Source organism: Gossypium hirsutum, chromosome D06 (genome assembly GCF_007990345.1).
Source record: "Gossypium hirsutum isolate 1008001.06 chromosome D06, Gossypium_hirsutum_v2.1, whole genome shotgun sequence".
NCBI lineage: Eukaryota > Viridiplantae > Streptophyta > Magnoliopsida > Malvales > Malvaceae > Gossypium > Gossypium hirsutum.
Genome location: NC_053442.1, coordinates 41,911,578 through 41,929,941, shown reverse-complemented (window position 1 = coordinate 41,929,941; position 18,364 = coordinate 41,911,578). Strand labels below are relative to the sequence as shown.

At 32.3% G+C, this 18,364-nt stretch overlaps 1 protein-coding gene across 2 annotated transcripts; it reads left to right on the top strand.

Moving 5' to 3' along the window:
- Window positions 1-16,190: 16,190 nt before the first annotated feature.
- On the top strand, window positions 16,191-17,753 carry LOC107901781 (uncharacterized protein At5g39570). Of its 2 annotated transcripts, XM_016827925.2 has the most exons (2): window positions 16,255-16,480; window positions 16,766-17,753. In XM_016827925.2, exons 1-2 carry the CDS (start codon window positions 16,438-16,440, stop codon window positions 17,488-17,490), a joined length of 768 nt encoding a protein of 255 aa, XP_016683414.1. In that variant the 5' UTR covers window positions 16,255-16,437; the 3' UTR covers window positions 17,491-17,753. The 2 variants fall into 2 exon arrangements, with proteins under 2 accessions (XP_040951810.1, XP_016683414.1); XM_041095876.1 differs by having other exon boundaries at window positions 16,191-17,753.
- Window positions 17,754-18,364: the final 611 nt, after the last annotated feature.

Sequence of the window (18,364 nt, the reverse complement as noted above, 5' to 3'; positions counted from 1 at the left end):
CGCTGCCCCTACCAAACTGTCTTGAAAGCAGTGTATTAGCAGCTGATCATTGTTAACGTAGCCAATCATCCTTCTACAGAACATGGTGATGTGAGCCTCGGGGCAGCTAGTTCCATTGTATTTTTTAAATTCAGGCATTTTAAACATGGGAGGAAGTAGTAAGTCTGGGACTAAGCTTAGATCTTTAGCGTCGATTCCCTAATTACTATCATCGCTTTCCAAGGCTTTGAATTTTTCCTCCAACCACTTATACCTATCTTCCCGCTGTTTTGGCAATTCCGCGTTCGCCTTTCCTTCTTCAGCTGCTTCATCAAAATCGGGAATGATAAGATTAATTGGGTTATCTCCCGAGCTTAAACTTAATCCTCCCTAGAAAATTATGGGGATCGTGACATTAGTTTGTAATTGTTGCGGCCTAATTGTGACAGACGGTCTTCTTGGGTATGTTTTAGCTTGGGTTTGTACATTTGGTGGAGTAAAACCCAGAGGATATAACGAATCCTCATTACCTTCTCTAGGATTGGCCATACGGCCCTTTCCTTTATCTACTCCTCCCGTCAGTAGATGGGTCAATTCAGCCATCGCATCTTTTTGAGCTTTGATCAATTTTTCCATTATGTTTTCTTGGATTTTATCTAGCAGCTCTTGCATTTGCACTTGTAACCGTTCTTGCATATCCTTTTGCATTTCCTCCAGTTTCTCTAATCTTTGGTCCATTTTCTTAGTTTTCTAACGGGTACCGTATCGATGCTTAATTGGTGAGCTTTTGTCGGTTTCCAGATTAACTGTAATGATTTTAACCAATTAGGGTATTTTCGGTGGACTTTAATGCATATGATGTAATGTAATGCAATGCATGAACATAAAAAAGGCATCGATTCTAATTCAATTCCATTTAGAAAGCTTCATTTAGAAAATAAAATTCTTTACATAAAATAGATTACATATACAGTTTTGCCCTAATACTCAGAACTTTAATTTTTCTAAATAGCAAAGCAAGCTCTTTTCCCCGGTCTGATTCCAACTCGTATTTTACGCTCAGAGTGTCAACCTGTACTGCCAAGGTCTGTAAGTAATCGGCTACCTCCCGTATCTGGGCCACGGCTTCTCTTCTAATGTGATCTTTGTCTCTAACTTTGCTCTAATAATAGTGAAGTTACTCTTTCTGACATTCTTCATTTGCTTCAAAAAATTCAACTCGCATCTCATAGTCTTGTAATGTCGCCTCTAATTCTTCTACTCTTTTCTTTATCTCCTCAATCCTGCTCAAGCTCGCTCTTAGCTCCACCGCGGTATTACGATTTCGGTAACGATGAAGAGACCTTTCAAGTTCAACTTTTCTTGCCTTTAATTCATCCGTTTCACTCCAGCTTTCTAACAGATTCCTCTCTAAGACATCGTTTTGCAATTGAGTCTCTTGGCATTTCTTTTCCCATCTATCAGCCTTGCCCTTTTCTTCTCGAATCTCCTGTCGCCACTATTCTGAAGTCTTCCCTAGCCCAACTGTTCTCATTGATAAACGCAACTTCTTATAATTCGTTTTTAAGCTATTTAGGTCTTCCTCGGCTTTACTCTTTCCCTTTCTTAATTTTTTAGCCTCTAACTTTTGAACATCAGCATCTAACCTCAAATGCATCTTTTTTTCTTCCAACTTTCCTATCTTCTTTTCAAGCTCCTAATTTTTTCTTTCGAAGTATTTCTTTATAATTTCTAATTCTGACGGGATTACTTGCAAGTACTCTTCTGTTGGTCAAGCATCTTCTAAATTTGATTTCAGAATATTATAATTAATTCTCTTGCTCCGCCACTCACTGTACTCAGGAGTCGTCATTGAGCCCACAGCTAGCTTTTTCATCCTACGAGCCTGATTTCGAGCTTGAGAAATTTCCTTTACCTTTTTCTTATAATTATCTCTTTGGTATGAGAATTCACACTGTGCTAACCTATGTGTCGTCCGTACAAATTGCCTTGAACTGTATTATCTTAGTACAAGAAAAGGTGCATATCCAACGGCTCCCAAATTCCAAGCAAAGGGACCAAGTCAAAGCTCCCACATCGGTAGAGAATTCTATCAGGAATCAACCAAGGAGCCCTCCATTTGGTATTCTCCTCATGGAGGTTTTGGAGAAGTGCTATCCAATTTTTCTCTGATATATTATCTCTTTTTGGTGTGGCTACTAACTCTTTCAACGGGGAATACGTTTCGGAGAAAACTCGATATGAAATCCTATCCACCTTCCAAAAATGACTATGAAACCAAACTAACAACAACTGTGCACATCCTAAAAATTTGCCCTCGCCAGCTCATCTGCATGCATTCAAAGATCTAAACGTCTCGGCCAAGATTGCAGGAACAGGCGCGACCCCTTTATCGAGCCGATCAAAAAGATCCGAGACCGCCTCATCAACATACCCTAATGCCCTAGGGAAAATCACCAACCCGTAGATACTCAAGGCAAACACATCGACCTTCTTTTTCCCATCTGGATGTGCTAAAATCAAGTCTCGTAAATTCTTCTATGGAATATATTTACATTCTCCTTTTTGCTTGATTCTGGCCGTAATCCACTATTCGCTCATTCCTATAATGTTCATCAATTTCTTCCAAAAAGCTGTGACATATGATGCTCTAGAATAAGCTTTATCGACCTGAAACCTCGGGCAACGTAGTAGAGCTGTATATTCTTCCACCATGGGCACTAAATCAACCTTCCCAAAAGTAAAACAACTATATGCAGGGTTTCAATATTGAGCAAGGGCCCGGAATAACTGTTCATCCACCTTGACATTGAATAAGTACGACAAATCCCCATAATTAGAGTAAAACAACTGCTTAATCTCATCACTCCACTAATCTCATATCACTTTCAACTCCTGAAGGTTGTTCTACGTCATGCTGATACAGGTGTAGTCCTATAATTCTGACATGTACCCCTGAGCTAGACTATCTCCCTTCTCTAATTGTGTTCCTTCTGACCATATACGGACAACGACATTGTCCTCCACCTTATCAAGAAAGTCGTTCTCCATGACAAACTTCCTAATTTAGCAATCGAACTTGAATCGACACTTTTTCGAATATGAAATGACATGCAAACATAGCAATAAAACACCATAAGTCATTATAACATAAAAACAAAATTCGTAGCAAATACGAGAGAACCAAACATTTATACGGGCAATCTCTAGGGTTTGGGGGAATTCTACCTAGGTTGGGCTCCTAGGCTGTCTATATGTGATTTGGTTCTAATAGTTGAGGTACCTGAACCAGCAGATTCCTCGATCCTCACCCATTATAGGCTCATTTAGACCGAGTTCGGTTTAGGGGAATACATTTCCCTATGGCTGCACGGAGATGAAGATCTCACGAAGACATAGGTACGGATGTATCCCGAAAGTGATCCACTATCTTGCACGGGGGTGAAAACCTCACGAAGGAGTAGCTTCTCACTCCCACTTGAAAGGGGTAAGACTAAATAATCTTTATGCAATATGATGCCAAGGTATAAAACAATAATCATACAAACAAATGCATAAATGAGATCATAATTTTTCAAATCAAATTTTCAATTTTCGACAATAAGACAAAAAAAACAATCAATTTTACAGCTTGACTCTCTACATCTCCCCAGTGGAGTTGCCAAGCTGTCAAAACCATTTTTTATTTTAAAAATGGGGATTAATTTTAAAAATAAAATAGGAGTCGCCATCGATATTTTATTAAGGTGTGACCGATTCACTATAAAAAAATTGGTCTGCAAAATACGAGAAAGTAAGTTCGGGAGTCGGTTACGTACGAGGAAGGGTTAGCACCCTCGTAACGCCCAAAATTGGTACCGAATTGATTGTTTTATGTCTTAGAGTGGAAATTTTAAAAAGATTTTAAAAATACGATCCTTTTAAATTTTAAATTTGAATAAACCAAATTGAATAGCAAGATGTACTCATTTTGCAGAAATAAATTACCACACTCAGTGAGTTAGGGTGCAACAATTCAATCTTCGAAATTAGATTTGTTCCCTTCTTAAGAAAATTAGCTTTCGTAATCTCGTATAAGACTTGAAAATGATTTTGTATCATATTATGAATATGTAATATACTTATATGCATGTGTAAATGGTTACATTATGTATAATCGATTGTAGTTGCTTCAGCAACAGATGCGGCATCCCGTAACTCAGATCCGGCGATCAGGTCGAGTATAGAGTGTTATTGTCATTGAACTTCCAGATAAAATTAAGGTAGTTTAAACATTATTGAGAAAAAAAATAGGCTTTTCAAAGTAAGTCTCCTAGATTGTAAAAAATAAATTTACTCTAAGAAATAAAAAGAGGGCTTCTCCATATTCTCACACGTAAGGGAGGAATCCATCGATTTGCACTACACTGAACTTTCAAGCCTAGTTCTAGTGCACATAAGTGCTTCTTTCTATTAGCTCTTACAAGACCAATAACTCAGTATGACTTATAAACGAAGGCGAAAGGTTTATCTAAGTGATGTTGGGTAAGCAATTTTGAAATACCCTTCATTTCTAATAATCCCCCACATATTTGAAAAGAACAGTTGACAAACTTTATGCTTGCTCAAGCTCAATCGGACCTGAAATATGAGCCTAAAATTTTACACAAGATCGCCCATATTTATAAATGGCTAACACAAGCCATTTTAGGCACGACCATATTATTTTTAAAAATTTTAAAAAATATTTATATATATATTTTATTTACAATTTGATAATTTTATATTTTATTAAAATTTTATATATAGACAACTTAGCATTTTTTTTCAATGTTACATTAAGAATTATATATTACTCTATATTTAATTTTTTGTATTATAAATTATATAATATATAAAATAACATGATATAAATATTTGAAAAATAGAAAATGAGCTCGAGCTTTGAATGTTCAAGTCGAGGTTGACCCATACTCTAAACGAGTTAAATTTTTTTTTTTGCCTAAGCCTATTTTTCAGACCTAATATTTTTTCTCATACCCTCTCAAATTTTGAGTAGGGATTCGGACTTGTGCGAGTAGTCAAAGCTAATACTAAATTAAGGCTAAAGCTCTTAAGATATTTTTGTAACAACCCGTTTTTAGTGAAATCAGAACAGTGGTTTTGGGACCACAAATTCGAGTCCGTAAGAAAATTATTTTAATATTATTTCATGGTTTGCATTATGGTAGAAATTTCGTATGAAAATTTCATAAAGAAATTTTACCGATTTTATGTCTAATCTGATAAAAAGGACCAAATTGCATAAAATGCAAAAGTTGAATTCTAGTAGCTAAAAGGATTAAATAGCTATGGAATTCAAAATTGGAGGTCCTTATATGACAAATAGACCATTAAGAGGAGTTAATAGATAAATATGATGATTCATCCACGGAAAATAAAATAAAGGAAATGACTAAATTGGAAAGGAAAAATGAAAAGATAATAAATGGATTAAATAATAAAAATACCATCATTTATCATCATCTTTCCCAAATAAAGACATGGAAACCCTAGCTAAGAGAACTGAACTCAAGCAAGCTTATTTGGCTTAATTAGGTATGAATTCTTGTCCCGTTTTTAGTAATTTTTATATTTCTGAGATCGTAATAGCTTTATTTAGCTATCTCAGGGATTAATTTGCAAAGTTATCAAAGTACTAGGGTTTTGTCATGGATGAATATAGTTGAGTTATGAAGTTTTATGGTAGAAAATGAAAGGTTGTTGATAGATAAACAACTTTTGTAAAGAGAATTTTAAAAAAATTATGATTTAGGGACTAAATTGAAAAGTTGTAAAATTCATGGAAAAATTCTTAATTTTATGAAATACATGGACTGCTATTGTGATATGTAAAAATCGGTTAGGCTTGGAATAAGAATTAAATTACATGAATTTCATTTTCTGAGCTTAGGGATGAAATTGTAATTAATTAAAAATATAGGGGCAAAATGGTAATTTTTCCAAAGAGGTGAACTGAACTGAACTAAATTGAAATGAACATGAATTGATGTTAAATTTATTCGTATAGATCCAGAGAACTCAAATACGAAGTTAGATCACGGAAAAGAAAAAGTGTCGAATTTGTATATTTTGCTTACACGAAACTTGTCAAGGTAAGGTCGTGTAACTAAATTATGTATATTTATATGTTTAAATTTAATGTTGTATATGTGAATTATATAAATTCTGTTTATATGAAATTAATTACATATCCGATAAATCCTAATAAATGTTAAGTTCCGTTTGAATTGATGAAATTTCAATGGATACAGGGTTCCCGAATTGGTTGTAGTCCTGCACATGTTGCGGACACATCACAGCTCGAAGGAGAGTTCCAATATTATACCTCGCTTCCTGTTATATGGTTCTTGCGAGCTTTCCGTTAATAGCTTTTTGGAGCCCCGATCGGTTGTGATCCTACATGTGTTGTGGCCACACCGCAACTCTTATGAGCGTCCCGATATATGGCTCTTCGTGAGTTTCCTGATTAAAGGCTCTTTGTGAGCTTCCTAATTAATGGCTCTCCGGAGCTTCCGATATGGCTCGCTTGAACTTCCCGATATATGACTATTCGGAACTTCTTGATTAATGGCTTTGCAGAGGTACCTATTATTAGCTCGCATGAGCTTCTTGAATATGACTCTTATGAGCTTCCCGTTATACAACCTGGATAAGCTTCCCGTTATACAGCTTACATGAGCTTCCTGTTATATGGCTCGAGAGAGAGCTTTCCGTTTATGTGCTCGTATGAGCATTCCCGAATATGAATTGACGGTTTACAGTTTTGTACACTTCATGTGTACTACCCTTGTATCCATCGATATTTTAAATGATTCAACGGGTAAAGTTTTGATATGAGATGATATGAATTCAAGATGAATTACTATGAGAAATACTTGAAATACAAAGGTATAATATGTACATGTTCATGGACACTTGAAGTGATAAATACATGTACGTGGAAATTGAATATTGATGAGCTCATTCATGTTTCTTAGTATTTATTTGAATTACATAACTAACATGCTTGATGAGGATATGTGCTAGGCAATTGGCCAAATTGGTTTGAGCATGTTTATTTGCTTACCTTAAATGTGAATTAATTGGTAAGTTAAAATCAATGTTATACAAACTTACTAAACTTTAAAGCTTACTTTGTTTATTTTTCCTGTTATAGTAACTTGGAGGCTTGATAAGGTTGGAAGCTGGTTGGAGACATATCACACTATCCATCGGCCCATTTCGGTACATATAGAAAACTAATTTTTGGTTATAATGGCATGTATAGGGTAAATTGGCTAATATTGGCTTAATAGCATTTTGTTGTAAATAGCCATTGGAATGGCTTATGTTGGACATATTTTGATGGATATATAAGAGGCTATATCATGTTTGATATGTGTTTGAAATGGATGAATGATGAAAACTCATATAGGCATATTGTGATTGTTTTGTGATGGAATAATGGTAAAAATATGCCTATATGTATATATGGTTAGTTTTGATAATTTTGGATAGCTAAACATATGTATAAATATGTCATGCATAAGACTAGTTTTGACTTGGTTTAAATGTCTTAGATTGGCTTGTGAATGTGTTAAAATGTTGATGTAGGTGGAAGACCAATTGGGTGAGAAATATGGCTTGGAAATGGCCTTATTTCATCCACACGAGCAGAGACACGGGCGTGTGGCTTGGCCGGTGACCCCTACACCTATTTAATGCAAAATATTATGTTCACACGGCCTAACACAAGGGCGTGTGACTTGGCCGTGTGACCCAAGTCAGAGAGTTACACGAGTACAGACACGGGTTGGACACGGTCATGTGTCCCTATTTCAAATGCCCACAAGGCCTGACCACACGGGCGTCCCCTGCACCTTAGAAAAATTTTGAAATTTTGCGAAAAATTCTCTGAGTACCTAGTTTAGTCCCGACTTGTTTCTATTGCATATTTTGGGCCTCGAGGGCTAATTTAAGGGACAATATGATTCATTATGAATGATTTCTGATATGAATGTTAAATGTTATCAAATATTTGTATTTGATCTGTAAATTCTAGTAATTCTATGTAACCCTTTTCCGACAACGGATATGGGTTAGGGGTGTTACAATTTTGGTGTGTTTCGTAATTTGGAATGGGAAAATTGTGCTTTACCATATTCTCACACACAATGAGAGGAAATCCATTTTCTTACATTAAACTAGATTTTGTTTACCCAACTCTAATGCACATGACCTTTCCTTTCTACTACTTTTACAAAACCAATAACTTTTATGACTTATAAAAAAAATAAAAAAATTATTAAGTGATATGAGATAAATTCTTTTGAAATACCTTTTATTTTCAACAAGTTTAAATCTAAACAACCTTTTCCCCTACCCTTATAAAAAGCAAAGTATTCTTCCTATCATAGTTAATAATTAGAAGGTATCCATTTGTTTGATGATTTTATCTTTGATATAAAAGAAGAAAGAAAAAAAATTAGATCTCATTATTGATAAATAAATTTTGCAATGTGTATAAAAAACCAACTTTTTTAAAACTTTTTATTGATTGCTTGTAACTTTGATCGATTTAATGTTCATCTTATTCTTAAATACTTATTAGGTGAGAAAGATTATTGATTCTCAATTCTTTATGGTTGAATTGATCTGATCGAACGTGTTATACTTCTACATCAGCTTGGGTATGTGGCAACACGAGGAATGACTTAACGAGTGCCCATGGATAGTTCCCCGCCTTACACCCTCAGTGGTAACTATTTGGCTAGTTATCCATGATTAGCCACCTGCGTACTTCATACCATCTACAAAGAGGTCACTCGTTTTTATCCTTCAAATGAGGGATCACTAAGGGACGACAAAGGTATAACAACCTCGTACAACGTCAACAAGAAAACTGTCATAGTAGGGCCACACAGTACTACGCTTGACGACAACTAACACACAATAGACCTACCACCTAGCCAACCACAAAAACATCCTACCACTCGTATTGTCGATAATGTGATATTACCAAACAAGAGGGCCTGCCCTATATATACCCAAACAGACGAAGCACCAAGGGATCCTTCTTCACCCAAGCATCTTTTGTTATAACTTAGTATTCTCCAACCTTCTCCCCTTCCTTCAACTCCTTTCTTCCTTAGTCTCCAACTCCAGCTCTTCGCTTGTCACAAGTGAACCAGCCTCCTTACGACCATCACTTTCTCCTTGTTGATTCCCCGTATCAACAGAACAAAATTTTTATTTTTTGGTATCTCTCATATTTGTTTTACAATTTAGGTTCGGGTTGCCTCTCTTAATAATGTCTTCTCTAATATTCAAATCTGTGTTATCTCCTTAAAAATTTAATGTAATTTATCACTACATCCAACACTTGTTGATAAATTTTTATGTAATAACAATTCCCTTTTTTTGTTGTCATATTATCTCAACATTCTATCATTAAGAGTCATTATTAATTTCTTGGGTTACTTCGATTCCGTGTAATTCTCACCCACTTTTCCCTCTATTAAAAAAAAAAAACTATAATCTAATTTTAACTTTATAATCCTTCTCTATAAATTAGGTCCATATTCCCTCCATGGCCATCTCTGTCTAGATTGACTTTTATAATTTCTTGCATTGAAAATTATTTTGACAAAAGAAATATTCCAAAAGCGTGAGTAGGTTATAAATCATTGATTTTGTGGGCTTATGAAATCTCAACAAAAAAATTAGTCTTACACATGGGGGTTGACATGATGATTGACCTATGTAATTTGAAACAGCGATCTTTGAATTCATTTCGTATCCCCATGTATACAATACCATCTTTATTTATTATATATATATATATTTTAAGATTGACTGCAGCACACCCATTGAAACGAGGGTCGTTTCTTGTTAACTTATGCTCTTACATGTCCTTGATTGTTGTTTTATATTAGCCTACAACTAAAATTTTTCGTCTTTTGTTTTATGCAATATTTTATATATTGTTTGATTTCTTTTTTATTAAATTTGAGTTAAACGTCATCTTTACAAATTCTCTTAAAAGTAAAATAGAAATGTGCTGATATAATTTTCAATGTTTTTCCTATTAGGTCAGACATCGCTATCAAAGGGTTTAGTTTGTTCACACACCACATTGGGGTAATCTCTAAGCTTATGAAAAGCCCCACAGCTTGACATCACCATTACAGTTTAAAGACACGATGGCTAATATGCGGGTCAATTCCATTCTAACTCATCAATCACTTTCAAAATCCAAGGAACTAAGGTTGAAGAGTTATGCAAGTTAATGTTTTCGATTAGGTTTTATTATGGTAAGATGAGTTGAAGAACGAGATGGTTGTTCTTTTCATATTTCCTAGTGAAAATTTTCAAATTAATTTTGATTTTTCTTTTATTTGATATTTTCGAAATCTATATTTACATTTGTTCTAATTAAATTTGAAGTTAGTTGGGTTCAACCCATAAATAAGGGATAAATTTTTCTAATATTGGTTTCTACATCTACAAGACTCAAACTCAAAATCTTATTTAAGAGACATCAAGCTCCTTATCATTCAACTTAAACCACGTACGACATACACCTATGTTGGGGTTGGAGATTCACGCACTGCAACTGTGTATAGTGAGACTTGAACTTGGATGGTCAAGGACTTAGAACATTTGCCTTAACCAACACTACTAAAATATTATTCGACTTCAACCATCGATTTAGGTCTAATTTTGCTCTCTTTAGACTTTTGAAATTTGTTTTTAATTCAATGTTTCTTTATTGTCAATATAAATATTAAGTTGAATTGATAAAATTATTAATTGAAAATTTTTTGAACAATCTCATTATAGGTTCTGATCATACATGTTCTTTTTGACACAATGCTTAGAACTACTCATAGCCCTTCCCAACTCATAAATAAGAAGATAATGTGTTTTATCACACCTTACGTCCTCCTATATTAACAATAATATTTTATTATTAAATTGACATATATTTAAATTTTTGGTGTCATTTTTTTACAGCACAGTTGGAAGTTTTTAAAAACAGTAATAGGAGCTGACGAATATTGCGGTTGCCACAAACGTTTTGTAACACGCTAGCAGTGTGTTGTTGGTGGCGAAAAATATTAAGATGAAGCTTTTTGTATTATGCAAGATAATCTGACATAATTCATCAAGGGTATAAAAATAAAGCCTCCCTCCAACCACAACATTCCAAATGAGTGGTAAAGTAAGGTGAAACTGCTCCCTGTAGAGTTTTGTATGATAAATAGTAAGAAACCCCAGAATATCCTATTAATCCTTTCAGCAAAAACTTTGGATTAAGAAAACGCGAGTTAGGTAATTGCTTCCCCCTTTTCTTTCCTTTGCTTAATCTTTATATTGCTAGTTTTGTTCAACTGCTGATATAAATATTATTTATATTTGCAGTACGTATCTATAGAGATACTATATTATTGTTGACGAATGTAATTAGGCCTGTTCTCCACTTCCTCAACTGTTGGCGTTCGTTATGATGTAATATCAACCTAATCTTTGTAAGTAGTAAAGCAGAGGTCAATGCAGTTTTTGTCTATGTAAAATGCAAATTTAGTCTACGATTCGGGGAGTTTTAGGTACATTGGATTGGTCATTTCGGACAAGAAAATTGGGGGAATACGGTGAGAACAGTGAGTCACTGTATTTGACTCATTAAGTAGCAATAATTTATATGATCATATGAGATTTTGCTATGTAACTTTCTGGCCTAAATGTAAATTCAAGCTTGTGTTATCCAAGATTTTCCTTCAATTGACATCGGTATTATAGTTAGTGTAGGAGAATGTGAATTTGAACGCACTCAAGTACGGGAGGGGTTATAGATAGACCTAATCATGGGCCGAGCTAGGCCGATGCAAAATTTTAGGCCTGGGCTCGACTCAACCCAAAAAATGAGTTTAAAATTCTGTCCAAGCTCAATCTGGATTAAAATGCTAAACCTGATCCCGGTCTGCCCGTATTAATTTTTTTAGATCTTTATTTTTATATAAAAATAAATCTTAAAAAATATAATACATCTAATACACTAAAAACATTGAAATAAATATTTTCTAACAAAGTGAAAATACATTTAAAAAAGTCTGTACTTAAATAACACTAATATAGTTGCAACCTAACAAGCAAATGCATCTAAAATAGTAGCAAAATTAATAATAAAACAAGAGTTATACAATATCCAAATAATAACAACAAAATAACAACAATGTAATAGCGAAATGGCAGCAAAATAATTTATTCGGGCCAGACCGAACCTAAGTCAAAAAAATCCTACCTGAGGGTTAGCCCTTTTAGAAAATGAGACTAATTTTGTGTCCAAACCTATTTTTCAAGCTTATATTTTTTCCTGAACCCTCCCACTTTTGAGGCAGACTTTTAAGCTTAGGTAAGTGACCTACTCATGATATTAAGTATAATTATGAATAGTTGTATAAAAAATCTTTCATTGAAAAACTAAGCAAAAAGGTGTTAGGTGTAGAAAAAACACTATGGTATATTTTATGTTATTATTTAGATTTTGTATTCTATTATTAAAGAATGGTTTGAAACTTGATTAACAATGTTGGAAGAAAAAGAGAAGATGTAGGTTATGCAGGGAGGAGAGAAAAGCTTGTTTGTTGTTAAGAGATTTAGGGATCCAAATTCATATTGGATAAAGCCCAAGTTTAAGAGGCTTATAGACTTCAGTAAAGCTTACAGCCTATAATATGAAGTAGTTTAGGGTTTGGACTGCTTGTATTGCAGATTTTCTTTTTCAGTCCAACTCCAACTCACTTCCCCATATCCCTAAAACACATTGCCTTTCTTTTCTTAAATATTATTTTTTAATATCTTTGTTTTGTAAAAATTAATTTATTAGCCATTGAAAAAGATAATATATTATTAGTATTAAAATTATTAAATATAAATTTTAATATTATTAAACATATTCATATATATATTTTTAATAATACTAGTTTTCAATGTTTCATGCGTTGCATGCGATTTTACTCATTTAATATTTAATTTATTTTTTAAATGTTATACTTTAATTGCAATAATTAACGTAAAATAATATTTTTTATTTGAATTGTTGAATATAATTCAAATATATTAAATTATTAATTCAAATATTATAATAAAAAAATTCAAATCATAATTAAAATATTTTTAACATATTTAACATGCAATATAATTTTACTTTATGTAATTAATACAAAGTAATGTTATTAAAAACAATAGCTGATTAACATAATTAGCTTTAATAATTAATATACTTAGAATTCTATTCAAGCTATAACTCTATTTTACATTAGTAAAATTAGATTCAATTTTTTTTACATAAAAACTTTTTAACTAATAATTTAAATTATAATTATAATTATCACAATTTTTTCTTATATTTTATCCTAAGAGTTCTATTCAAGTAATTAAATTATAATATTTTTAAATGTGTAATAAATTTCACAACTTCGATCAAATGTATAATTATCAGAACTTTTATTTTACTTCAACTTTTATTTTAAAATATGATAATAAATAAAGGATGTTTTCATCAATTCAAAATTTTTCTAAACTCGTGTTTTTATATATGTTATAGATACATTATAGATTCTAGATATAATATAATTTTTTCAATAATAAATGATATATTTATTTAATATTTTTATTGAAAACCATGCAATATTATCATTGAAATTTTGTATTACTATTTTAATAATAAATATACAGATTATAATTTATGATTATTGTTTTAAAAAAAGCTTCATAATCTAAAAATATATTAATATATTAATGTATAAATATTTATACTTTAATATAATTTTAAATCAGAATATTTTAATATTTATCTCAGTATTGCTATTTAAGATGAAAAAGTAAAACCAAAGAAGAAAAATTATTTTCATCAAAAAGTTCTACTTTTTGGAGTAGTGGAAAACATTTTCTAAAAAGCAATTTATCTAAACGAAATGAACTCTTAGAAAAATCTTGAATTCAATTTAGTTATTGTGGATTCAAGCTATCCTAAAGCTGCCTTTTTGATTTCTTCTTCTTTATTTTTAATAAAAGTTTTAATTGATTTAATTTTTATTAAGTAAATGAACAATTATTTTTGGGTAAGATTATGCTATATTAGTCCTTATACTCTGTGAAAGTTCATGTATATTTAGTCTCTATATTTTAATTTGATCAATTTTCGTCATTGTATTTTTCGAATTTTAATATTTTAGTCCTAACCCAAACAATAGTAGTTAAATTTGTCTAGTTAAATTTAATTACTAGTATTGTACTATGTTATTCATATTTTTCAATTGGATCATTCTAAGTCACTATACTTTTTTGAATTTTGAAAGTTCAATCTTGACGCAAATGATAGTCATTAATTCATTAACTGAATTTTTACCGAGTAATATGTAAAAATAACAAGTTGAAATGACATTAAGCATATGATGATATATTTGAAAATAACATAACATAACTAATGAACTTAATAATTATCATTTGATGGGGATTGAAATTTTAAATTTTGAAAAATAAAGGACTAAAAATTACCAATTTAAAGTATAAAGATTAACGCGATAGTAATGGTGGAAAAGGAGAGGTGATAAACCGCTCTGACAGCAATTAAGGGATTGGATATTCTAAAACTTGGTCATCCACACTGTACTAAAAATACGGTGAAGCAACAGTTTTGAGAACATTACTCACCAATGCATCACTTAACTCTCTATCTTGCACAGATTAAGGATCTTGTTTTCTTACAGGTATTTTGACTGTCATCACTTTGATTTTTTATTGTCAATTTTGGACCCATGAAAATTAGAATTTAGATATGAGAACATCAAGATAACCAAATTCATTCTTATCATATTTAGGTACAGGATGGGACATGGCAGCTACACTCCCTCGCCATTTCTTTGCAAAACATCCAAAACCTTTCACACTCTATTTTGTTAGGCTTGTTTGGGGATTTAGTGCTGGTGAGAAAAGTAGTGCTTTCAATTATGTGATTTTGACATTTCTTATTTCAGCAATTGAAAGTGAAATGAGCCAATGCTTTTCTTATGGAAAAATATTATGGAAAAATATTAGGTGTTAGATTGTATATTGCCTCTCTACTTAAAAAATGGGGTAATTTAATTCATATATATTAGATCAAAAAGTAAACTCGTCTTTTTTGTTAAAAAATTCATCCATTTATACTGATAAAAACTAGAGGTGAGCATTCGATCAAATCGAGTCAAATATTTCAAGTTATTTGAGTTGACGAGTCCCATTTTATCATCCTAACTTGATTTGAATTTTTTTCCGAATCGAGTCAAGATGAATCGAGTGAAATTGTTCGAGTTAAATTAAAAATTAAACATGTCAAGTTAAAATCTTGTTACGATATAACTAATTCAGTGTTAGAGCATATAAATTCAAAACCAAAAAACAATTACTTAAATATAAAATAAGAGAAAAAAGAGAGGATATTTTTAGTATGATAAACTTAAATAGTTAATTTACTTATTTAGGTCCAACTTTTTTTAAAAAACATTTTTATATATATTCTTTATTTTTAGAGTTTTTTTTCAAAATATGAAATATGAAATATTTATAAATATTTTGAATTATAAAACTTATTTTGAACTTCTTCTTTTTTAATTTTTTGTTGAGAAAGATCAATTTGTTTATTTTTAAAATTGATAGGGATCAAAGGGGTATTTACACTAATCTGTTATTTGAGTTATTTGAATTATTCAAGTTATTCAAATTTAACTCGACTTGAACCCGAAATTTGAATAACTTATTCGAGTTGACTAAAAAAATTGAATAACTAAAAATTTAATTTTTTTTTCAATTTTTTGAGTCGAATCGAGTTTTACTCATTCCTAATAAAAATTGGTATGACAGAAAAAACAACCAAACAATGACATATGACATGTCACGTGTACCTCACACTTATATAAATGACCAATTTTTAATAATAGAAATAGATAAAATTTTTAATAGAATGACTAATTTACTCTTTGATCTAACTATAGGGACTAATTTACCTTTTTTTTAAATAAAAAAATAAAAAAAAAATCTATTTCTTAATACAATAACCTATATGGTTGTTTTACCATTGAAGTTACAATGTTGGGTTTTCATGTTTGTGATAATTGATTTCTTTTTCCCTTTTCTTTGTTGAAAAAAAAAAAAAACAAGGTTAAGCGGTAGTTACCAAAGTACAATTGCACTATTCTCCTCACATGTGCATAAACTTTATCTCACTCCTCATAAGATAAAGGCTATGTGGTAGATATTTTAATGATAAATCTAGATACATAGTCGGTGACTCAAGCAATGTGCAAGAAGGACCCCCTCCCCTTCTCACTGCAAATTGAGTAACATTTGTTCTTTTTTCTTGAAAAATCAGGTTTGAGATTTGATGAACCTGTAATGGCCTATTACAGCTCCAACTATTATTATGAAGCTAATTCTGGTGAGTATCATCAAACTCCTTATTATGATAGTAGCCATGATTATGTTTCATCACAAGACTTAGAAGCTCATTCTAGCTATGGCTATGCATACAAGGATTACAATTCTTTCCAATACGATTCAGCTCCATGTTATGGTGCTTGTGATCCTGAAATTGGTCGCTCGACTGTTGCATACTCTTCGTATACTTTCAGTGACCCTAACTATGTTGAGTATTCCCTAGACCCTTATGGTGAAGATTATGGTACTGTAAAGACTCGTTTAATTGTCTCATATTCTGTCTCAGAGTTCAATGAGCCTGAATTTGAAGAGTATGATCCAACGCCTTATGGCGGTGGTTATGATCTTGATGCAACATATGGCAAACCCCTGCCCCCTTCCGAGGGAATATGTTATCCACGTTCATCAGGGGATCCGAATGATCAATCCTTGAAAACTTTTTCTTATGGGTCTATAGAGTCGCCTTATGGGAAAGGAGTTGATAAACTTGTAGAAAAACCTAGCAATGGAAGCAAAACAGCCACAGTCAAAGACCAAGAGCAGCAAACCCAGGGAAGTAATGAAGCTGTTAATGTGGATTCTAATGGCAAGCCTTTAGAGTCGTATCAAGGTGAAGAGAATAAGGAAAGTTACACTGATGGTTACCCTTCTAATAGAAATGTAGCTATTGGAGATGCTAATGGTGCTGAATATGAAAAGAGAGTGTCTCAAATCCCTCCAGGGTATGGCTTAGAAGCAATGGACCTTTGTGAAAGTTTGTTTGGTTACTGGCCCTGCCTGGATCGTGCAAAGAGAGAGAACGAGTATCGAAATTGCTATGGTCCTCAAGGAGTAAACTGCCCATGGGAGGAGACTGCAGACTATCTTTTTGGTAATTCGTATCCTTATGGTGAAAGATGGGGCAATGGAGGTATTTACGAGAACCCAATCTTCAATTACGAAAGGCATTATCAGGGACAACTTATATCAAGGCAGATGGAGTATCAAGAGGAACATTCATGGTTGAATTAGTTTCCTTGTTTTAGAAGGAAACATGTAGCAGTATGAACAATTCCATCTGTAAATAAGTCTTGGTGATTTTCCCACTAGATCCATAATCCGCGGTCGGTATTAATTTTAGTTGTTGCTGAATAATTCCAAGAACTTCCTTTTCAAATGTTTTAAGCAATATACTTGCTGTAAAATCTGTAAAATTGCAGATGATACTCGAAGAAAATGCTTTCATTATGTTCTGGTCTTGCCTCAAATAAATAAAGATTGTCCATGTTTAACAATTGATTTTCGGACAATGATATAAACAATCACTCAAGCTTGATGACTACAACTTGAGAAAGCTTATGGAGTTACCAATATCATACACGTTTTAAATTAGATATTTGATTTATTCAATCAAATATGTATAATAAAAACAGAAAAATTAAATCAAAGGATAAAATATCAACTAAAAGAATTGGTCTTCAGTTGACCAATCCACATCAAAATTGACATGGAGGCCATGATGGGCAATGTGCTGTAAGTAACTAAGCACTCGTTTTACCACTTTCTTGTGAGTAAAAGAAAAATACTAAAGTTTACGTAACACTTGGCCAAATTTATTGGATGATTGCTATCATTGAGAACCGGATAATAATTTTGCTCTCGATAGGCCTAAATATGCTTAACTATTAGTATTTGTGAGAGTACGAGATGATGAAAACAGATTTGGATATTTATAATTCTTGTTGCATTAAAAGGATTTATTTTGGCCAAAAGTTGTCATCTTTGACCTTTTGACCCAATATTATATTATTTTTGTAAAACTAAAAGATGAAACTACGCTATTTTCTTCTTGAACCAACCTACCGAAGAAAAGAAAAGCTTCCATCTTTCATTTCTCTTCTTCCCT

Excerpts from the sequence above, each read along its gene's own strand:
- LOC107901781 (XM_041095876.1), top strand. The coding sequence starts at position 16,438 with ATGGCCTATTACAGCTCCAACTATTATTATGAAGCTAATTCTGGTGAG.